Source organism: Hypomesus transpacificus, chromosome 14, assembly GCF_021917145.1.
Source record: "Hypomesus transpacificus isolate Combined female chromosome 14, fHypTra1, whole genome shotgun sequence".
NCBI classification, from domain to species: domain Eukaryota; kingdom Metazoa; phylum Chordata; class Actinopteri; order Osmeriformes; family Osmeridae; genus Hypomesus; species Hypomesus transpacificus.
The window spans coordinates 15,354,698-15,376,827 of NC_061073.1; the positions used below are offsets into that span (position 1 = coordinate 15,354,698).

Genomic DNA, 22,130 nt, shown 5'->3' on the forward strand with positions numbered 1-22,130 from the left:
CCTGCGCGCATTCGCATCGTGCGCTTGAGCTTTCGGTCTGTAGTTCTTATTCCAATCCACTGTGTGGCGATATCTGATATCGGGTTTATTTACCGTGCATAGAGGAGGCAAAGAAGGACAATCAAGATGGCGATGAACAGACCAGGTTGGTGGACGCGTTGCCATAGACACGGGTTTAGTTGAACGTACATTTGGATAAAAAATTGATATAGAGCTGACTATCTTCATAGCTACCTAACAAACAGTTTGACCACAGAACCATCTAGCTATATAGTTAAATTCGAAATGACTGACAAAACTTCTGAATCAGTTTAGTTAGCCTATCTCGCTAGCTTCGACGTCTGTTAGTACAGCTTGCTATCCAGACTACTGTACAGTACAGTACTCTTATCAATCTGTACTATGTAGCTATGTCTGTAGTATGTCTGCAGTATGTCTGTGTGCGAAAATATGGGAAGAAAAGGGAGGCTAAGTAAAATAGAACATCTCTTATCCTTGTAGTGAATCCATGGTGAATGTCTATGTGTTTCTTTTTCAGGCAAATCAGCTATTGTGGTATCCTTTTACAGCATGCTTTGGGATTCAAGCATTCTGAACAGTTACAACGCAAAGAGTTTTCTTACTTGCTTCTAGACCTACACTATAAACCAAAAGCATTGGCCACTGTCAAACACCATAACAGGTATCCCTTAATAACTGCCCCTGTAGCTCTCATCTGCCCCTCTCCAGCTGATACTGTACCTAACAGGAGTCTACTATGTCTTCTACTTCCTGTCGACACTGGGCATGCTCATCTATAAAAGTGAGAACCTACGGTCTATATGTGTAATAATTTCAACCTTATTTGACTCCAGTTTCTTATCCTTTGTCAATATACTGGTCCCTGTTCTTTCCAGGCCGTGTCCTCAGCTACCCTGGAGACAACCTCACCCTAGAAGTGTGCCTTCTCTTCCTCATGGCTGGTCTGGAGATGCTCCGCTTGTACTCTGGTAAACCAGGGACTGGGGTCTTGTCACCTGTCTGATCTGCAAGCAGGGGCGTAGCCATGGGTAGGCCTGGTAGTCACAGGCCCACCCGATTTGTTCTAAGGCCTAACCAAAAACGCAAATATCTCAGAAAAAATTATGCACCGGGTGCACATCGCAAAGTAAATAAGTAAAAAAAAAAAAAAGATGCCTATCCATATTTTCCAGGTCTACCCAAAAAGATTATTCTGTCCACGCCCCTGTCTGCAACCATGACATCTCAAACAGTTAACACCCCTGAACAGACTGTCCTACAACTACCTTGAAAATGACTTAATATCTCCACTTTCTATTTTTGTTGTTGTTGTCAATTGTCTTCGTCCAGGTATGAGGGGCAACCTACAGGAGAGGGAGGGCTATGTCGGGATAAACATGGTTTTGACTGTGCCTACAGTCATGCTGTCTGTTTACTTCTTGATCTGGCAAACCTACGTGCTGCGGGCTGACGTCATAGTCAATGCTTTGCTGCTTAGTATGTATGGGCTAGGTGGACTCCTGGCTTTCATCACATTGGCCCGCTTCACCAGGTTAGAATCTCATACCAGAGCTAAAGCTACCCTTTATCATATCCTTTCCTATCATATTTCATTGTAAATAGTGATCCACATTCATTATTTAGGTGATATGGACATTTACAATCTTATGGTCCAGATGTCTTGAGTACTTGGGTGTCAAAAGACTAGTGTGCTTGTACTTTTATAGGTTTTAGTTTGAATACTGTTTGAATGTCATCATACATTGTAACAAAAAAAGATTATATATTGACATGAGTTGTCCAAGTAATTGGTCTCGTCTACATTTGTTCTGATTGGCCTGACTGCATTGAACAGCCCTTTTGTGCCCTCCATTGTTGATGAATGAATAAGCCCAGGTTCTTCAGGGCTTGTTTGAATAATTGATTTGGGTTTCATTCATCAAAGGGTTACTGTATACCTGGACCAATGCCGTCATGCCTGTAAAATTTCCTTCTGAGAAAAATCTGCTAAAAATATCTGATGGCTCATGGAAAAGTAGAATATTAAATTAGGCAGGAACGAGAAGACTTGTTGAATATGTTCTGTGAATTCAAACTTAAAACGTATAACATTAACCCGTGTCACCATGTTGATTTGTGTTTTGCAGTGCCTATACATAAGGGAGCTGTTTCCAGGACAACTCTGTGTGTGCATAACAGCAACTCTGTACCATGGACACATCCAGGACAATTGTCACTATGGTTCCCAATGGAAGGTCATTTTTTCCACAACAGTGTTTGACTGAAAATCAGTGAAGATATTCAGGTTAATGAACGGGATAGGAGTACGATATTACTAAATATGTGACATTAAAAGATACAAAGGTTTGAGCTGTAAGTAACAGGATAATGAGGATGTCTTAGTACTGTAGTTTAAGTGTAAACATGAAAGATCTATTAAACATTAAGTCCTTTATATTTTATACTTGAACAACTTTGTTTTGTGACTTTCTGTGTACAGACTGCAGATGCCTGTCTAACAATAAAATAACATTTCTCCAGTAGAGGGCAGAAAAGGTGACATTTTCAATGGTAGGAACTGTGATTTGATATTGTAAAATTGTACATTAATTTACTTTCTATAAAGTAAAAGTAATTTTATAATTGGTGGTGTGAAAGTTTCAAAGTTTGTATCTTCTCAAAATACACCATTTAACCATGTTTCTCTAGGGCTTGTTGGTAAGCATAACTCCAAAATTATGATATAACGGGCATATCATTTCAGATGTGAAATGGTGTCAGAAGTTATTCTTTGTTTACTATTCATGTTCCCCGGCTGCCCTCTAAAATGCCCTCTTTAAACAACTAATTTCTCAGCAGTGACAGCTGCAGTTAATAATCAGCCCCAAAGTCAAGGTTTCCAAAGTAACCAGACTAAACACATTAAAATCCACTGTGCTTGTATTTAAGCTATCCCTGTAAGTACACTTGCATCACTAGCACAGGTTAGGTCAGTGTATGAGCAAGCATGAAAAAAATGCATGCTGCAGTTTGTTTTTGTATATGGACTGATATGTGATTAGGTGATACAGGACAACACCTGTCTAAACCCGAAACTGAACAATACCTTTCAATAATGTGCATGTTTGGGGATGGCCCATGTCATGGCCCATAGTAGGCTATGCCTTGTCTATGTGAATTTGGCTAGGAGCAGGAAGCTCATTGGCAAAAGGGCCAATGTTATCTAATGTCTTGGACATTAAAACCAGGCCTGTGTTCTTGCTCTTGTCATTCCCCTATTGAAACAGCCTCTCCCTTGATTTACAAAGTGGACTAAGGTTGACTTAAAAATATTGCTAGTAAATTGAAAGTTCATGGTTGCCACCCATAGTAATACAACTGATAGAAAAGTTTTATAGGATGTTTTTCGAGATATTATGTGTATTTTACAAAAAAGGATGATATTCTGTGTCAGATGTCTTATTGCCGTCATTGATCAATTTATTGGTATAACAGACATTCAATAGTCTTAATTAACAGTATCAAGAAACAATGGAAAAGGAAAGCAGCAAAAGGTCTCTTTTGAAAAGATTAATTCCTCACAAACTCGAAGATTGTCGCAGGAGCAGACTCTCTCACTGCCTCTGCCTCTCCCCTTTTCTACAGGCTGTGTACGTTGCCTATGCTGTCACCTGTCACATACCCGCACCTGTGCTGTCTCCCGAACGCGCGATTAAGAGAATCGATCAACGAATGAATTAGAAAACTATTTGCCTCCAATTTAATTGGATTGTTTTGACTTAAGGGGTTTTGCGTCAAAGTTCAGTAATAACATACAGTGATACGTGAGATGGAAGATTGATTGTTCAGTCAATTCGTTGGACTTAAAACCTTTGTAACCTTGCCAGCACCAAACTAAGAAAACAACGGTGTAGAGTTCGGCGCTGGGTAAGAATGAATACTTTTGAACGACGTTGTAGATGTTGTGTTTTATTTTGATGTTTTTTTTTATTTTCACGCATTTCACAAGGTATATTTGGGTCAGCGTTGTGCAGTAAATGCTGAATGGCTGGTCATCAATATAGGATTACGTCCATCTGAATTCATGCTTAGTTATTTGCGTATCACAAGGATGAACTATTATCCATGTGCCAAGTGGGGCAGTTGATTTTGACAATCATGTTTGACAACATGTCAACAAATTGTTGTCTTATATCTGTCTTATATCTGTCTTATCTAGGGAATTACATCACTGACATATTGTGTTAGTGGCTGGCAAAAGGGGTTGGTTGGCACACAGCATTTTTCTGGTTCTTTTAAAAGTCACAGAAACAAAATTGTAACATCAAAATGTTTGCTTTCTTGACCTGCACTCATCTACTATGTTAAAACATCTGAAAATCACAAACATTTAACTTTTATGGTATCAAAAGTTAAACAGTGGTCTGTGGACTAACATGTATTAAAATTGTGTCAGATGAAGATATTGGAAATGTGTAGTTAATAGACATAGGAATCAGTTACATTTTCATTTAAAATGTGAAAGTCTGTAATGAGGGATGGTAGCTGGCCATCATCATTTTATCACAAAGTTGGGTTAAATTTGAGTGAGGTTGGTTGGCACCGGGATTTTGAAGATATAGGAATTTAATACAAAAGTGGTAAGACCTGTATATAGGTGTGATGGGGGAGGGGGCCACTAGGAGGGCTAATGTTAGGTTCCTGTTGTGGTTACTGTCCCTTTAAATGTTGTCTAATAAAAACATTGTTATCAACATTCCGGTCTTCATTCTTGTTGCCTAATCCTGAGGATTAGGGATAGAGTTAGGGTTCAAATATACATTCCTTCTAATTAATTGAATACAAGATTTCAGTAAATGATTAATAGCTTAAAATATACTATTTACAACTTCAAATAGTTTCTATTGGTTGCTTCTATAGCATTTTAACATTGTGCCAAACAACCCCATATTGTGTGCCAAACAACCTCCTAATGGTGCTGGATGGTACAAATGCATAACATGACTTTAATCACAAATCACCATATTTTAGAAAATATTTGTGTATATTTAAACATAATTATAGCATAGACCTTAACATTTAATTTGCTGCTAGTGAGAATATTCTAACATGAATGATGCCAGAGAAATATAGCAGACAGTGAAAAGTGTGCCAACCAACCCAGAAGTAAATCAATAACACTTTGACCCAACCAGTGAAATGTGACCTAGTATCGAGTAAAGGCAATCAGGCCATTATGCCCTGATTCACAAACATAGGCTACTTTCCATTCTATATACACAAATACACAATTGCAGTCTGAATGGGGGTAGGCTTACACGTGATACAGAACCAAATAACATATTTTATCTATTCCAAAATGTGTATTCATAAAAACAGGACTACGTTCAGATGGCCTTTACCACAGCAAGCTTGTCTGTTTGGTTTACCCTTTACAGTCTGAAAGTATACTTCTGTCTATCTACAGTCTAAAGTTAAACTGTACTATTAGTATTAATAACAGTACAAGAAAAGCTTTGGTTTGTGTACGGTCCACGTGTGTTTGGTGTGTCATAATGTTTTGGAAATTCAGACGAGAGCAGGTTGGTCTGGTATCAGGGGAATGTTTATTGAAAATGTAGACATGCCAAGTCAATACAACACCAAGAAATCCTGAGAATGGACACACATGAAATGATTTCTACAGTGCTTCTAATAAGCATGCAGTACTTCAGGGCTGGGTATTAACATTTAGGCCCTACAGTCTTAGACTGAACTTTGTGTCATTTGAGGTGACTTCAGAACTGGCTTGTCAGCTTATCCAGCTACTTCAGAGAGGGTATAATAAAGGGCTCAAAACAATCTTGCTGACACTTGTGTGAACTTTAGTACATTTTCTTTGGTTACTGTACATTTGTATGCTTATACTATATATACACAATATACATAATATATATACAAGCAGTGCTTTTAATAATGTAAAACCATTTAAGTGATTCTTTAACTCGATCTATCTTTTGAAATCTTCCCCCATTGGTGTGATTAGTGTGTGTGATTAGTTGTTTGTAAATTACCTTACATTTTGTGTGATTAGTTGGTTGTAAATGACCTTAACTTCATTTTGGATGCTATACTATGACTAGTATTTTGACAAAAAATACATTAATTTAACAACTTGTATTGTAAAATTACTGTGTTTAAGGGTCAAAGTCTATATTGAATACCGGTCATAGAAAACAAAGTTGCATAGGAATCATTATCTTATCACTACATTTTGTTTGCTTACATTCTTATATCAGCGTGATTAAGTATGCTTACGGTGCATTCCACAGACATTAATGTGACCATAGATGTTTATGAGGTTGAGAGTCTGTTATCCACCTGTTGTTATCCACCTCAGCAAACGACTTGCAACTCCAGGGTAGTACTAATCATCTCACCATGACAATTGTGTGGTAGTGAACGAAGGACAAATTATATGTTTATAGTCAACAAACCTGTTCAGAACTGTCCAGGGGACACACTGCCACCATTGGGGCGACAACACATGACACCCTTTGCAGCTCTTGTTGCACCTTCCTCTTGAAACCTGGAAGTGTGCCCAGAACAATGGTTCGGAGAAAATGGCTGGAGAGATAAGAACCGAAAGAGGAAATGCCGTATTTGTGCCGCCTGGCTGTATTCAACTGTCCTGTCCCCTTTGACCTTGTAATGCATGTTGTTGCTGTCCATGCTTTAGAACCACAGATGGGACTTGGTCATCTGAATGACTGTCCTACAAGATCATGTGGAGCTATGTGCCTCTTATCGATATAATGTATAACTTAGATATCATTTAGATATCATTTATGCGGGGATTCCCGCAGCACTTTTCAGTTAAGGCGGCGCCTAAGCAACACACGCCTGCTGCCTTAACTATGTAGTTATGGATCTGGATAGATAAAGCATAATCCTTGGAGTTATTATCATCAGTTCACCTTAAGCTACCTAAACTGTAATTTTACAGTTTTGGTTATTAGAAGTGAAACTTAATTTAATGAGAAACATTGTTTTGTCATTAAATGTAATGTGTGCATTCACAAGATCTAATTGCTCAAAAATATATATATAAAATATGTATAAATGTATAAAATATATATACTCTCATACAATATTCTTGATCCCATTGTCAGGAATCCCTCTACTTACTTTGTCCAGAACTACAGAGGATACCAATCATTCAATATCTGACAGGACTGACCATTCATGTCAGTTCATATCCTAGCAACTGTCATGGGATCTTTTAAACATCATTTAAACAGACTCTCTCTCTCTCTCGCTCTCTCTTTCTCTCACTACATAATCCTTCTTTTTGTGTAGAAGGCTTGAACACATCATAGTGAGCCATAGTGCACACACCATACCTAAAATGGGAATATCTTGAGGGTCTGGTAAGAGTTTCCTCTGGGAAATTTCTTGACTTTTAATCTGCGCGTTTCTGATTCCGATGCCCTGCTCTACTACCCCTTAGTTTGTCACAGACAATGTCTTTTGTGAGGCGCAGTAATTACCAAATTGTTAACCAGACTGTGTATAAAACTGCTTACATTTTAATTAATTGGAGCTATTCTCATATCTTCCTCAATAGACTGGATCTTATTACCCTGTGCATGGTACCCTGCTGTTTGCTATTGTACCTCCGCAGGCCCCTAAATGGCAACAATACAGGCCCAACACCTGACTCTCCTCTGAACCAGACGAGCGACTTCTAGAATATCTTTGTTACCTTAAGGTACAGAACCAATATACTTGGTCTGTTGTCCTTTTTTTATTTTTCTTATTTGCCCGTGTAGAGTACGGGGAGATGCATAATTAGGTAAGGTGGAAAAGTGAAACAAACAGTGGCTGATTTGTCACTGCTGGCGTCTGTCTATAGGTAGTTTGAAATAAATAATGCATCATGTCTTGTTGTGCTGTGAGACTGTGTCGCTCCCCCTGCCCTCCCTCTCTAACCCCGCTTCCTTCCATGTTATTCCTCTCTTACAGGTGCATGTCTTAAAACATGAGTATCCTGGGACCTCAGACCAGGCAGGACAAGTAAGTGGTGCACCTTACTGCATTAACCCCTTGCACGTTTACCTTTTCATCAATTACCCAGGGTCCTAAACCAGCACTCACTGCACTTGGGTTACTCACTGGGAAACAGGGAAGAAATAGCTAACCGTGTGTGAGAGGAGGTGTGGGTCAGGGTCCCCATGTACAGAGCTGCTCTGTTGGTGAATGTTTGCTTTGCCTGCGTTCCTGGCTCCAGTCTTTCTATCTCCCCTGTGCTTCAAGCCACATGCTCTCTATCCCTCTCTCTTTCTGTCCCTCTCTCTCTCTCCCCCTCTCTCTTTCTCTCTCTCTCTCCCCCCCCCCCCCCTCTCTCTCTCTCTCTCTCTCTCTCTCTCTCCCTCTCTTTTTCTCTCCCTCTCTCTATCCCCCCCCCCCCCCCCCTCTCTCTCTCTCTCTCTCTCTCTCTCTCTCTCTCTCTCTCTCTCTCTCTCTCTCTCAGACTTGTCCATATGCTCCAAATCTCAGGCCAATCTCATCCAGTCTTTCCCTGTCCGGTCGAACACATTTACCATTTTACACTCAGCTCTGTGCATGCTTAGGATTTAGGCACTGGAAGTGTTTGCAGTCCAGTGAGACACTGACATTTAGGGGAGTCCAAGCGAATATGAAGGGAAGGCAGCATAACCATGCCTCCTCTTCTTCTCATTGCAGTGGAGTGGCCCGATCGGACAGCAAGATAAGTGCCAAGGCCCTGTACGGTAAGTTCTACAAACGTGTGGAGGAGATATTTGTTTCATAGTCCGTGTGTATGACTCGGGCCCTTTTTCTTGTTTTCATGTTTCATGTTTTCCTCATACCCATGTATGCCTATCTGTCATTATGCACACTGTGCGTACCATTGTCTCATAGTGCTTTCATAAAAATGATAAGTCACAGGACTGTAGATACCTGGTATAAATTAGTCTGATGTATTGCTTAACATAATATTGGTACTACTCTTAAGCAGCAACACCATTCATTGAAAAAAGTCAAGCTCACACAATATTGTAATCAAGGCAAATCATAACAATCGTCAATTTGCTAGGCAAATGACTGTGCAAGGAAATACAGCTCTCTCTCTGTTATGATTATCTGGCGCTGTGGTGTCGTGGCCCCATCACGGCTTCACTGGACAACCACCTCCGTCCCAACCCCCACCCTCCCACGCTGATAAGAGGGGGCCAAGGTTCCAGGGGTCCTGCTGAAGCGCCCGATCCAGCAGCTACCCCCGTCCAGGGGCAACTGCTGTATCTGATACGCTTGACAGGTCTCTCTGGGAAAGGTACTAGAGATCTGAGGGCCTCCTGATCCAGTTGAGGGGGGGGGGGGGGGGCTAGAGGGGGCTAGGTTGAGAAAACATGCTAGGGGCTTGTCAAAAATGTAATCAGATGATTTTAGTGTGTGTGTGTGTGTGTGCAGCTGTAGATATGCATGTGTGCTACATTGTCAGCCAGACTACGTTTCTGGTCCCTATTGATCCATATGGCTCCAGTGGATTAAAGATAATGGAAACAATGTCAATGCTTGTAAACTTTACAGCTTTGTGTGGAGACTGTTTGCCCATGTCCATGTGTTGCCAAATGTACAATATTACATTAGCAGCTATGGATGGGTGTGTCTGTTTTTAGTGTGTGGTTGGAACAGGGTGTGGACAGCCTGGTCTTGCAGGTGAATGAAAGAGGCATTGAAAAGGGGAGAGCGAGGGGCATGGTCTGTACCAGTCAGTCTGGAACAGCCCCACCCCTGCCCCTCCCTACCAGGCTTCAGACATGAGCTCACTGGTCACCTCCAGCACCACCTTCCAGCTTGACTGAATAAAGAGCCCTTGTACTGGACAAATCACAAACTTGCCTAAATCAAGGATGACAAGTATATCTGGCCTAACCATTTTAAATTAGAATAACCTAATTGTTATGGTGTTCATTATAAATATTTTCCCTGTTACTATTCTGCCAGTATTGTGATATATCATAGTGTCTTGTGTTAAGCATGAACAGTACACTACAGTATCTATACAATATATCGCACTGTGATCCAGCTTTCATTTGGTATTGATATGCCTTGCTGCATGAGTGAGGAACTGAAGCTATGTTCCCTGGCTCCTGCTATCCTGTGTGGCAGATGGTCACTGTGACAGTCTCACTGTGCGGTAGCCAGGGACAGCATGCTCACCTCGCTGTGGAGGTAAAAAGAGATATGTGATCAGTGCCTTGTTTAATCTATAAGGACGTTGTGTCAGTAGTACTCTCTCCTTGGTCAATCTATATGGGTATTGTTTCAGTAGAACGCCACTCGGTAAAGCTATTTTGATACTGTGTCAGTAGTCCGGTGGCTGAGTGGTTAGGGAATCGGGCTATTAATCAGAAGGTTGTCGGTTCGATTCCCGGCCGTGCAAATTGACGTTGCGTTCTTGGGCAAGTTACTTCATCCTACTTCCCTCGGGGGGAATGTCCCTGTACTTACTGTAAGTCGCTCTGGATAAGAGCGCCTGCTAAATGACTAAATGTAAATATAGTAGTACTGTTGAATCTAAAGGGTAGAGGTGAAACAGGAAAAGTTCCGTCTCAATCTCTGCCATGCTTATATCACTTTCCTCTCTCATGCAAAAATCTTCCAATCACTCATGATTTAGGGCAGGAAACAAGTCATGCAAATCTACAACAGGCCTCCTCCCACCTGCTCTGTTATCGGGAGCATCGAGGCAGAATAGAGGATGAAGGGGTGCAGACATAGGGGCCTCATAGGAACCAAGCTGTCTTGGGCTTCGGACGACCAACAGACCTTCTTAAATCACTTGGTATCAAGGGGGGAGCATGTCTTTATCAGGTACTACAACTAATTGAAAGTTAGCTGGGACCTCAGTGTGTCTATAGGAGGCTTGGCTGATGATAGCTGCTCTCTGTTCCTACTCTCTGTATTTGTTTATGTTTTATCATGCTTTCTTATTATTTGTTTGAATGTGTGTTCAAGCCAGTAATGCCTTATGTTTTTCTATTACTAAATTATCTTTTAGTTTGCAATCTTTTGTCATTGTTCTACCTTATACATTCTGTCTTTGTAATCTTTTTTTTGTCACATAATGCCATCTGTTTTGTTAATCATATGGCCGGAGTAAACACCTTTGAGATCAAACTGAAATGTTTGGATCCCTAATGCTGATATTAAGCTCAGAATTTTGGTGGATAAAAATCTACACGGATTCAGCTGCACTTCTTTCAGGCATACCGTACAGTCCAGCTGATTGCTGTACTGCCAAGCCAAACAGCAGAGGTTTTAATTTTGGGCAACACAATGAGCCTGAACAGTCATGCAACATTAGCTTGCCAAAAATCGGTTAATGTTTAAACACTCATGTGTGATCTGATTCCTTGAGTGTGGGAAATATGAAGACATAAATGACAAGATTGCATCACTGTTGGAACTTACTCAATTTTTTTATTCCTAGAAAATTTTCTACAAAGTACACAGTGGTTATTTACAGTAAAGTGAAGAGAGGACCTAGTCTGTGTGTTTTGAGAGTCTCTGGGGGCATTGTTAAACTTGAAGTTGTTGTCAGGCCACTTAAAATCTTCCTAACGATTCGGATACTGATGTTCTGCCAGCCAGCCATGTTTGTTATCGGCCTCAGCCTTAGAAGACGTCTGTGGATCTGCCCATCTGCCTGCTAAGTGGCTCTCAGTGCAAGCTGTCACAGCGCTGTGAATTGATTGGCATAAATGTCATTCATTAATAAGACATGGGGCGAGCTCGACTTTCACAAAGACACCTGTGCTTGTGTTTCACCTGCAGGGAGCCAAGCAGGACTAGAGAGCCAGGGAGGAAGGGAGCAGGGGGGGAAGAGAGATGGTGAATGGCAGAGCAAAAGAGAGAAAGAGAGAGAGGGAGAGAGAGAGAGAGAGAGAGAGAGAGAGAGAGAGAGAGAGAGAGAGAGAGAGAGAGAGAGAGAGAGAGAGGGTGAGAGAGAGAGAGAGAGAGAGAGAGAGAGAGAGAGAGAGAGAGAGAGAGAGAGAGAGAGAGAGAGAAAGAGAGAGAGAGAGAGAGAGAGAGGAAATTGAGGAAACAGGAAAGTACCTGCATGTTTCCTGTGTCATTCTGGGCACTCAAATAAAATAGGTTGCTCTCAGGTCTAGATAAGGAATCTATTTTGCATCCTTTCAAACTTACAGTATTTTTTTAATTTATCTCTTCAAGTTTTAGAGTCCATAGATGTTAGAGTGAAAACTAAATGAGAAAACTGGCATGGTCCGGTTTTTTCAAATTTGTAATAACTTTTTGTTATCTTATAAGGCATTAGTAGAATGTATTACATTTTATGAAAAATGCTTTATTTTAATAACTTTACATTTCTATTTTGTAAAGTCCCCTATTTACCAGAGGCAGAGAGAGAGAGAGAGAGAGAGAGAGAGAGAGAGAGAGAGAGAGGTAGAGCGTGCTACAAAAATGTTGATTCAGTTGGTATGGGGAGAGAACCCAGAGCCGTGATATGAGATCTGGCCGTAGAATTGATCGGAACAAGTTCTCGTTTACCCGTAATTGTTACCTGCAGACCATTCACCTGGAGAATAGGTCAATGAGCCACACAAACACTGGCACATGCTTCTAACATTCGGGCTACAGAAAAGCAATGACCTCAGCATAAGCTGTTGCAGTGAGAGAAAGGTAAGAGCGGAGCTACAATCACATACAGTAGTATGTAAGTGTAACCAAGTACATTTTTTAATGCATGTATATTTTTGTAATAGTTTTTTTTTATTTATCTCAATTTCTTGTATCTCAATTGCTTAGTATTCAACTATGATGGTGGTAATCATTACTGGTGCTGTTGCTCATTTGAGAATGTTTCTTTGAGTGTAACAGCATATATTTATATTTCATACATTTATCAGATGCTTTTAGCAACAGATTTATTGAACAGCATAAAACATGAAGGGGCTATGGAAACCATTGCTATGGAAACTTAAAGAAATCCATAGTTTCGGTTGCTGTTTCTCCTTGTCTACCCTACCTGTTGACCCAGCAAAGCTCATAATCAAACCTTTCACCTTATTTTAAAGTCCATTAAAGTAAACAATGATCGTTTGACCCACTGGCGCACCAATCAGCAAGTACATGAGGAAGTGAATGTGCATAAAAAGTGACCTTTGATCCCTATGTCATTTTGTGGGGAGTGTACTGACTGGATCACTGCCTTCAGCCTAGCCATGATGTCATACCCCTGTGTTTCCTGAAGGTTTTATCTGACATAACATCGATGATTCTTAAGTTGGACCAACTGAAGAAAGAGGAATGTCCATGTTTGATTTGGACAGTTTGAAAAATATATTTGTAAAATGTTGGCAGTAGAAGTCTATCTAGCGATACAGATCTAACAAACCACTCCAAACCTCCCAAATAACTTTTCTGAAGTACCAACAGCACCTCCGTTTTAGGACCATTAGTTGTAGTGGCTTAGGGATACAGTGGATGCCCATTTGACTAGTGAAGTATGGTGTTTTATCTTCTCTGAGTGTGTTCGTATACTTAGCTGTGTGTGTGTGTGTGTATGTGTGTGTGCGTGCGTGCGTGCACACACACACGTCTGTCCTTGGACATGCGCACATGAGCAGTTCGGATCACTTCCTTATGGTCCTTAGCTGTTGCTTCTGTTCATATAATGTCATACCAGGTTAATCTCATATATCTGTTCTCCTGAGCACTGGAGGACGGACTGGGAATCTGTAGTATTGTACAAGCTTTTTTTTGGAATGTGGAAATGATGTCATGGATGTCATTTGTTTAAACTGCTGCTCATAAACTTCTCTCTTCTTGACCAAACAGAGCAGCGTAAGAAATACTCCAACTCTAATGTTATCATGCAGGAGACGTCCCAATACCATGTGGAGGTAAGGTTCTTAAGTTCTCTCTGTCATGACGTACGGAATCCAAGTGAAACACTTAGATTCACTTAAACACTCATAGTAGCTAGAATCTCTTTCATGTATCCTTAACATAACATATCCTAACATTTTAAGTTTAGACTGTCTTGGACTTGTTTAATGCAAGTGTGGATCCATGAACACAAAGGTTGGTGGTCAGGTTAATGTTTAATTATCTCCAGATAGAAGGTGTGGTTAACAAAATAAAAGAAGCCATGATACCGGGTGATCGGACTACCATGGATATGTTGAAGTCCAGGACTGGGAGATTTGAGTCGGGGAGAGAAGTCTTTGCTCTGCAGGGTTGAACTTAGTTCTGTGCACGTTTGATGTTCAGACTTCATTGAAAGGGTTGTTACTAATCAGGTAATAATAGATAACAGAAATGTTCTGGGAGCATACACACAGAGACACAGCCATATACACAAGCACCTTTTGTATATTAAGTGCCTTCAATGCCTCCCTGGGACTGGGTTTTACCAGTGCAGTGTCAACCAGTACATCTCCCTCCATGTTCAAGGCCCCTCAGCATCTCAGAATCAGAATCAGAAAGGGTTTTAATCGCCATGAAAGTTTGCCCAGACAATGAATTTACTTTGGCAGAAAGGTGCATACATTAAACATAAAGGAATCTTAAGGACTTAAATGTATGGACTAACTATACTAAGGTACATAGTCAAGCAATACTAAGGGAATTTAGAATTAAAATAAAACATACAATAAAAATCTCTCTCCCCTCTCAGCATCTCTCCACCTTCATGATGGACAAGGCAGAATCCATCACCACAGTGGATGATGCCATCAAAAAGCTGGCCCTCCTGGACTCTAAAGACAAGATTTGGACCCAGGAGATGTTGCTACAGGTCAGCGACAAGGCTGTCCGCTTGCTGGACTGTGACACGCAGGTAAGGCTTAATCTGCTGTCTACGCCTTGCTTCTTTATGACTTGATCTCGTCTGTGTGAACTACTAACCTTGAATAAAGAACCCAGTGCTGTGTTCCACTTGATAGTTCAGAAAACCCTCCCATCTGACTTGCTCACTGGTAAATGACTAGATGGTCAATAACTTGCACGGTAATGGTTATCTATTCAAATATATGACAACGGCTAGTTCAGATGACCCCAGAGGTTCAAAGGCCAACGCAAGGTTGCCGTTGCACCATACACTATACAACCTCAATTCAAAAGGTTTAGAGGGTGGATTGTATAGAGTTTTATTGCAATGTGATAATATCCAACAGCACACTGTGATAATGCCTTTGTTTTAAGTTCAAGTTCAAGTTTATTATCATATACTCATAAACAGCATTTATCAGTAATGAAACTCTTTGTGCCCAATGTCCGTTCAACTTAGAGAATAAATACATTAAATACTGGAGAATGGAGAAAAGGGGTAAAAATTGTAGTGCAAAAAGATATTTATAACCAATGCATTACATTTAGACCTTTAGCCTTTAAGGGTACAATTACTCTATCTTTCATGTCCTTGTTCTACCCTCTCTGTCTAAATTGCTCTCCTGCCCCCTCTCTCTACCTCTTTAGGAAGAGTTGGAAAATTTCCCTCTCCCGACCATTCACCACAGTCAGACCGTCTTGAATCAGACGCGCTATCCCTCCGTGCTGCTGCTGTTGTGTCAGGACAGCGAGCAGCACAGGCCTGACATCCACTTCTTCCACTGCGACGAGGTCGAGGTGAGTCCCTTTGCTGGGGGGTCCCTGGAGCAGATGGACACGCTGGAGGGCATTCGTTGTCTGAAGGTGTTAAATGCTTCTTCTGTCGTCCCAGGCTGAGATGGTTCATGCAGACATAGACAGTGCTCTGGGTGACAACAAGCACGGAAAGAAAATGCGTCCACAGACATTGAGGTGAGTACCGTTATTCCCACAGTGATCTGCCTGCTGTACGTGTGAACACACTCTCATGTATACAGTTGACCCCCCTCCCCCCCCCCCCTTAGGATGAACCAGGAAAAAATGAAACGGCATCGAGAAACTATCATCCCCCCCTCGGTCCCCAAGGGCCCGCCCCCTGGGGGGAAGGGGCGAGTGGCTGCCATGAACATGCAGGGTGAGCCCACCCCCCGCACACATGCTGGCCGAAAGACCCCCAAATACAGGCACACATGCACACATGTTGCAACGTACAGGTTCTGTTAACATGACTTGCGCACGTTACCGATGGTAACGTACCTGTTAACCGCTGAGGTTGGCTCTGTGTACCCAGATGTGGAGAGGCGAGGCTTAGCACAGCAGGACGCCGAGTCACATGACAAGCTGGCTCAGCGCATTGAGAAGGACGTGGTGAGTTTGTCATGTTTTCGGCGATTTGTCATAATTGGTTTACCGTGCACCAGAATCGGTGCTGCTCAGCTGAAGGGTTAATTTTAAAAATCACCTCTGTCTCTTTTTCTCTTTCTCGGTTTTCCCGCTTCTTGTCCATTTGTGTTTTTCGTTCGGCCCCTCTCCTCAACAGCAAATCCTCAACAGTGCCTTGGACGACATCGAGATCTTTGTGGCGCGACTGCAGAAAGCCGCAGAGGCGTTCTCTCAGCTAAACCAGCGCAACAAGAGTAAGAAGAATAAGAAGAAAGGACCAGCAGGTCTGTCTCCCTTTCTTCTCTATGAGGTGGAACAATACAGTCGTTATTGTCCACTGTCTGTTTCTGCCTCGGTTTGACCTCTCCTCTTTCAGGCCCAGGGTTAAACACCTTTCCATCTTGGCATGTATGCAGCTGATTGTTGAATGAATAAGGCTTCTGGATGTTTGTGTTTGCCGCAAAACGTGCAAGACTGTGTCCCACTGGACTGACTGTTTCCCACTGGGTTGATTGTGTCCCACTGGACTGACTGTGTGGAGGTGTAACTCTGGAGGCTGTGTGTGGTGATTGCTGTTGCTCTGACCTCCTTGTTGACAGAGGGCATGCTGACCCTGAGGGCTAAACCCCCCTCTGAGGCCGAGTTCATCGATAGCCTACAGAAACTGAAGCTGGCCTTCAACCTGCTGGTGAGTTCCCTCCTAATGCAGCTGCTTGACTATTACATTTAGTCATTTAGCAGACGCTCTTATCCAGAGCGACTTACAGTAAGTACAGGGACATTCCCCCCTGAAGCAAGAAGGGTGAAGTGCCTTGACCAAGGACACAACGTCATTTGGCACGGCCGGGAATCGAACTAGCAACCTTCAGATTAATAGCCCGATTCCCTAACCGCTCAGCTACCTGACTCACCTGTTGGGCCTTGTGAACTGGCTCTAACACTGAGTTTGGATTTCCTCCCTCTGCAGGCCAAACTGAAGAAGCACATCCAGAATCCAAGTGCATCTGAGCTGGTTCACTTTCTCTTTGGTCCCCTGGAGCTGGTGAGTCACCACCAGGCCCATACGTGTTGCATTGCAGCCAAAGTGTTTGACCTCAAGCAGCCCATGTATTAAACTGAGGCAGATTCTGGGTCCTGCGGCCTCAAAGGACAATTTATAGTCATGAGAATGAATGACGATTCTAGTAATTATGTCAACAGTTTTTTTTTTTTAACAAAAGGGTAAGTTTGTGTTACGCAATCCAAAATCTAATGTGAAAAGGGAATCATTTTGTTGACTCAACCCGTTTACAAAGTGCGTATGGTACTGCAATACTTACATTGATTTAATCCCTCATTCAACAATCAGTAGAAGTTGATAGAATGAGAACCGATCAGACGTCATATAGCCTACATCCCCTCTATTGTTGTGCATGATGTACCGCACCCACACTCATCACAATGCTTTCAGGACTAACCAGACCGGAGCTATGTGGTTTTCAGCTCCACTGCAGGTGCAGCCAAACTTACATATTGATGATAGAAAATTGCCTACCTCAGGCTGCCCATGGGCTGATAGCAACTCAACACATCACCACAACACTGAACACTGAGACTGGAAATGTTCCCCAGAAGGTGCCATTTAGTCAGGCGGCAAGGATGGGAGGAAGTGGGATGGAATCTTAAATGCTTGTTTATGTAACTCAAACTTGATCACAACACAGTCTGGGTTTGAGTTTCATTGATGTCCTCTGTTGTGGTATTTTTTTAGTATCTTATGTATCTTGTTGTTACTGTTGTAGGTCTCTCCCAGATGTTTCCCAGAGAGGAAACAAGGAAACGTCTGTTCATTGTCTATTCTAAAAACCGGTCCTGGCATTCGAATATCCAACCGATGTATCTTCCGTAACTCTTGAATGCTGTGCTTGCTTGTGACCTGCAGGTGCTCCAGAGCTGCGGTAGTCCTGAGCTGCCTCGCTCCATCATCTCCCCTCACCTCTCCAGAGACACTGTGGATTTCCTCAAGGGACACCTCTCCCCTAAAGAGATGACCATCTTTGAGCTGCTCGGAGATGGCTGGACCAGACCCAGGTAGCGCATGGTCCCAGGTTTCATACTGTCAAATGTTTTGTGACTGTGTGGATATAAATTGGGTCTCGTCCAGAAGGACATGCAGGACCTTCAGGGCTTTTGTGTATGAATGCTCAATGCATTGTCTGTTAAGGTATGTGCCTAGGTCACATGGTCTATGTCTCTGTGCAGGGCGGACTGGCCCAGGGAACAGTGTGCCCCTCCTTACTACCCTAAATTTCGGAATGGCTGGGAGCCCCCAGCAGAGATGTTTAGGACATCGCCGTGGGAGACAGAGTGTTTGGGACCCCCCATGTCCCCCACCGGTCCCAGCTACAGGAAACCCTCAGAGGAGGTGTGGGGCAGGAGACACGGCTTCTAGTTCTTTCACGTTTCTCAACTCGTTTCTCATTGGCTGTAGCGTCGTCATGGTTTCTAACATTTGCCTTTGTGTCTTTTCTCTGTTAGTTCTATGGGACTCAGTCGTCCAGCTCATCCAATGGGTGAGTGGAAATGGCATTGTTTATTTCAACCACTGCTTGCTGATAACAAATGTCCTCCCTTAGCATTCGTAAACGTGTGTCATGTCCAACCTTACATAACCCTCCCTTCCTTAAATAGGTCTTACAACGGTCTGGCCTCCTCTCGAAAATACGCCAAGATACGCTATCACTTTGTGGCCCGCAACGCCAATGAGTTGTCGGTACTGCAGGACGAGGTTCTAGAGGTAAAGCAGGGCCAGGGTGGGGGGGGAGGAGGAGGGGGGGTGGCTTGGAGGAGAGGGGGGGCGGGGCTTAGGGATAACTCTGATGATTTCCACACAGAAGGCACATAAATCTGTACCAAGGGATCACTAGAATACGTTTGCTGATTACCTTCGATGAAGACTTGACCTGGGCGTTATGTGGGGCATTTGCAGGTGATCGAGGATGACAAGCAGTGGTGGAAGCTGAGAAACCGCAGCGGTCAGGCAGGATATGTACCGTACAACATGCTGGACGTGGTCAAGCTCGAGGAACCACACGGCATGGCGGAGCCTCTCTACAGCCAGGTAATCCGCTGACCACACAGCCAGAGACAGACTCACATACCTTTACACACACACGGTCCATTTTCTCCTTCCCTGCCTATTTCTTAAGTTTTTACTCCTGTGTGCATGCATGCACATGTTGACCTGCGTGTGTATGATTGTGTGTGTCCCTAGCCTGGACATCCCTCCAGTTCCCTGGGCCATGGGGAGAGCTTTGACATGGCCCGCCCAAACCACTGTGAGTGACACGAGCAGCACCTCGGCATTCATTTCATCAGTGCACATCACACATTCGATTCCAAGAGTTTTTATGTTCATGTTAACTAAGACAAGCACAGCACAGAAAAGCGTGCTTGTGAACAGCCTTGGTTGTCATCTAGCCGGCTCTTATCACAGCCTTCGGTAACAATCTGTCGTCTCCGAATCCCTTTGTAGCATCTTGGAATAACCCCATGGATGAGGTCAATGATGAGCTTCTGAAGATGATCACCGCTGACAAGACTCAGCCTCCGGGCCGTAAGTTCCGTGTTGAGCGACCCTCTAGCAGCACCGTGCCACTAACCTTTGACTCCAATCCCCAGCAAGTCACCGTCTGGCTCAACTCCAAAGGGTTTTCCAAACCGTGAGTCACTCTGGTTCTCACATCACTGCCTGTCGGTGTGTGTTTGTATGCAGGCTGTGTTGTTATTTGAGTCGTTTTAAGAATCTCCAATTTGTCTCTGTGTTTGTCTGTTGTTCTGTAGGACTGTGGAGTGCTTGGGCATCCTAACAGGGGCTCAGCTCTTCTCTCTCAATAAGGAGGAGCTGAAGGCTGTGTGTGGGGATGAGGGGCCTCGTGTCTACAGCCAGGTCACTGTGCAGAAAGCTCAGCTAGAGGTGAGTCATACACACACACACACACGCCCAGCTGAAAACATGACAGCATCAATGGGGGAAAAGGTTGTGTTTTCCTCGTGTTATTTAAATAGTATTGAATTCTGATCAAAATTGAATTTCCATTTACAGAAGACTGGTGGAGAAACAGAGTTGGAACAGATCATGAAACAGAGAAAAAATAAGGTTGGGTCATCCAGCAAGGACTGAACATCCTTGCTCTCACGTTCAACCAATCATCGTCCTTCATAGCTGGTCACCATCCAACCAGTGCAGCCTATCCAGAAACAGCCCTCCTCCTTGTAGTACATCAGCAACAGCAGCTTTTTAGCCTGAAAATCTAAAGATAATGCTGGCTTTGTTGTAATATGCATTTTTAATTGTATATTTATTTATATTTCAAATCCATATGTATTTTTATTTCTTGGATAAGAGCGTCAGCTAAATGACTAAATGTAATTTCTTGTTCAGTTTTTTTTTTTCTTGTTCAGTGGCTTTTTGTTATTTTGTCTGACAATGCATCTGGATATGTGTACAATATGGGGTGTGCACTGTATGAAAGAGAAACCTTTTAATTGGAGAACTCTTTAGTGCATGGGAGCGTTTGTGTGTATATACTTATACATTGGTGTATGTTTGTGTGCCTGTATGCAGGGGTATGATCACTCAATAATGTCTTCATCACAGTTGTTTACTTGATAACTTGTTTACTTACCCTGAACAGCCTAACAATCTAATTCTCTGTGCCAGACTCTATGAAATAGTCTTTAAGATATGTAATGAATCAGTTTCATAATGCTACAGAATGTGTACAGTCACTCTAGAAGTGCAACCATGCCTTCGCACATGAATAATGTTGTTTATTGCATCAACATTTTTTTGTTTGTTTTTATAATCCGATTAAAGCATCTACAAAATTAAATGTTCTTTGTAATTACAAATATGTCATACACATGTATTAGTAAACCTTGATAAACATATGCATATTTCAGTGTAATCACACTAATGTGACAACAGTGCTTTGCATGTACTGTCTGTAGGCTATACTATAAAAGTTTCTGTATATTGCAATTGTCCGTAAGATCTTATTACCAATATGACTGTATTGTCCTTGTGATAAATGTTTGAAACTCATTAATTATAAGACAAAACCAGAGAATAAATGATTACTCCAGTTTTGGAAAAATATAAATGTTACATGCAATGTCTTTTTCAGTTATATGTCAAATGAGTTCACATAGTTGTGTAAATACAAATAAGGGATCGAGTTTGAATGGTCGTAATAAAAAATAAATATACTTGCTAAATACCGATGCATACTGTTCTTATGCTTGCTTTTTGAAAATAGTTTCTGTCTTCCTGTTTTATTAAACAGCAATTCTTGGAACAGTTTAAACTGAGATGACCAAAATCCTCCTGCAGGACATGTAACTTCAGTGCTTTTTTCAAATTATAGTTAGAACAGGTAACATTTCAAAATATTTGTATAAACTTTTTTCACAAACAGTCAACTTGATAATGAGTTCCTTTTTAACAGAAAGAAAGAACCACACTAAACAGGCAAAACAGAGCAGAGAGCATAATGCCAGTTATGTGTGAGAGTTATGTGTGTCCAAAGAACCAACAGGCATTGTGCACGTAGGAACATGTGTAATAATATATCAGTGTCAACTCTTACCTCACAACATCCACAAAGTCCCTTCCCAATGTCTTGACCTCGTAGGAAAGGCCTTGTTTCCTACACAGCTCGTTCCAGTGGAGCCACCAGGAGGTGGTGTGTGACTATTCACAAAGAGAACTGAGTCCACTGCAGCCAAGTGGAATGACATTCGTCCAATCAAGAGTCATGTTATTAGCGCACTAAAGTTGTTATTGGTAATAGCCCACCATATAT

At 42.2% G+C, this 22,130-nt stretch overlaps 2 protein-coding genes across 5 annotated transcripts; both read left to right on the forward strand.

The window, feature by feature from the left end:
- The first annotated feature begins 107 nt into the window (after positions 1 to 107).
- tmem216 (transmembrane protein 216) lies at positions 108 to 2,725 on the forward strand. Its single transcript, XM_047034214.1, has 6 exons — positions 108 to 145; positions 539 to 555; positions 709 to 802; positions 897 to 989; positions 1,351 to 1,552; positions 2,148 to 2,725. Exons 1-6 carry the CDS (start codon positions 127 to 129, stop codon positions 2,158 to 2,160), a joined length of 438 nt encoding a protein of 145 aa, XP_046890170.1. The 5' UTR covers positions 108 to 126; the 3' UTR covers positions 2,161 to 2,725.
- A 900-nt stretch (positions 2,726 to 3,625) lies between these two features.
- Positions 3,626 to 21,545, forward strand: eps8l2 (EPS8 like 2). 4 transcript variants are annotated; one of them, XM_047034250.1, is made up of 22 exons: positions 3,626 to 3,927; positions 7,607 to 7,750; positions 8,005 to 8,055; positions 8,725 to 8,771; positions 13,870 to 13,934; positions 14,711 to 14,872; positions 15,511 to 15,660; positions 15,755 to 15,834; positions 15,927 to 16,036; positions 16,193 to 16,269; positions 16,442 to 16,568; positions 16,884 to 16,972; positions 17,252 to 17,326; positions 18,206 to 18,354; positions 18,526 to 18,688; positions 18,802 to 18,836; positions 18,955 to 19,060; positions 19,253 to 19,384; positions 19,538 to 19,601; positions 19,799 to 19,985; positions 20,107 to 20,239; positions 20,369 to 21,545. In XM_047034250.1, exons 3-22 carry the CDS (start codon positions 8,021 to 8,023, stop codon positions 20,444 to 20,446), a joined length of 2,064 nt encoding a protein of 687 aa, XP_046890206.1. In that variant the 5' UTR covers positions 3,626 to 3,927; positions 7,607 to 7,750; positions 8,005 to 8,020; the 3' UTR covers positions 20,447 to 21,545. The 4 variants fall into 4 exon arrangements, with proteins under 4 accessions (XP_046890206.1, XP_046890207.1, XP_046890205.1 ...); XM_047034251.1 differs by having other exon boundaries at positions 7,664 to 7,750; XM_047034249.1 differs by lacking the exon at positions 7,607 to 7,750 and having other exon boundaries at positions 3,627 to 3,927.
- Positions 21,546 to 22,130: the final 585 nt, after the last annotated feature.

Bases quoted from the DNA above. Each gene is read 5' to 3' on its own strand.
- tmem216 (XM_047034214.1), top strand. The intron at 803-896 runs GTGAGAACCTAC...TGTTCTTTCCAG, and splicing joins GGGCATGCTCATCTATAAAA to GCCGTGTCCTCAGCTACCCT. The intron at 990-1,350 runs GTAAACCAGGGA...GTCTTCGTCCAG, and splicing joins GATGCTCCGCTTGTACTCTG to GTATGAGGGGCAACCTACAG.
- eps8l2 (XM_047034250.1), top strand. From the start codon at position 8,021: ATGAGTATCCTGGGACCTCAGACCAGGCAGGACAA. The intron at 18,355-18,525 runs GTAGCGCATGGT...GTCTCTGTGCAG, and splicing joins GATGGCTGGACCAGACCCAG to GGCGGACTGGCCCAGGGAAC. The intron at 18,837-18,954 runs GTGAGTGGAAAT...TTCCTTAAATAG, and splicing joins TCGTCCAGCTCATCCAATGG to GTCTTACAACGGTCTGGCCT.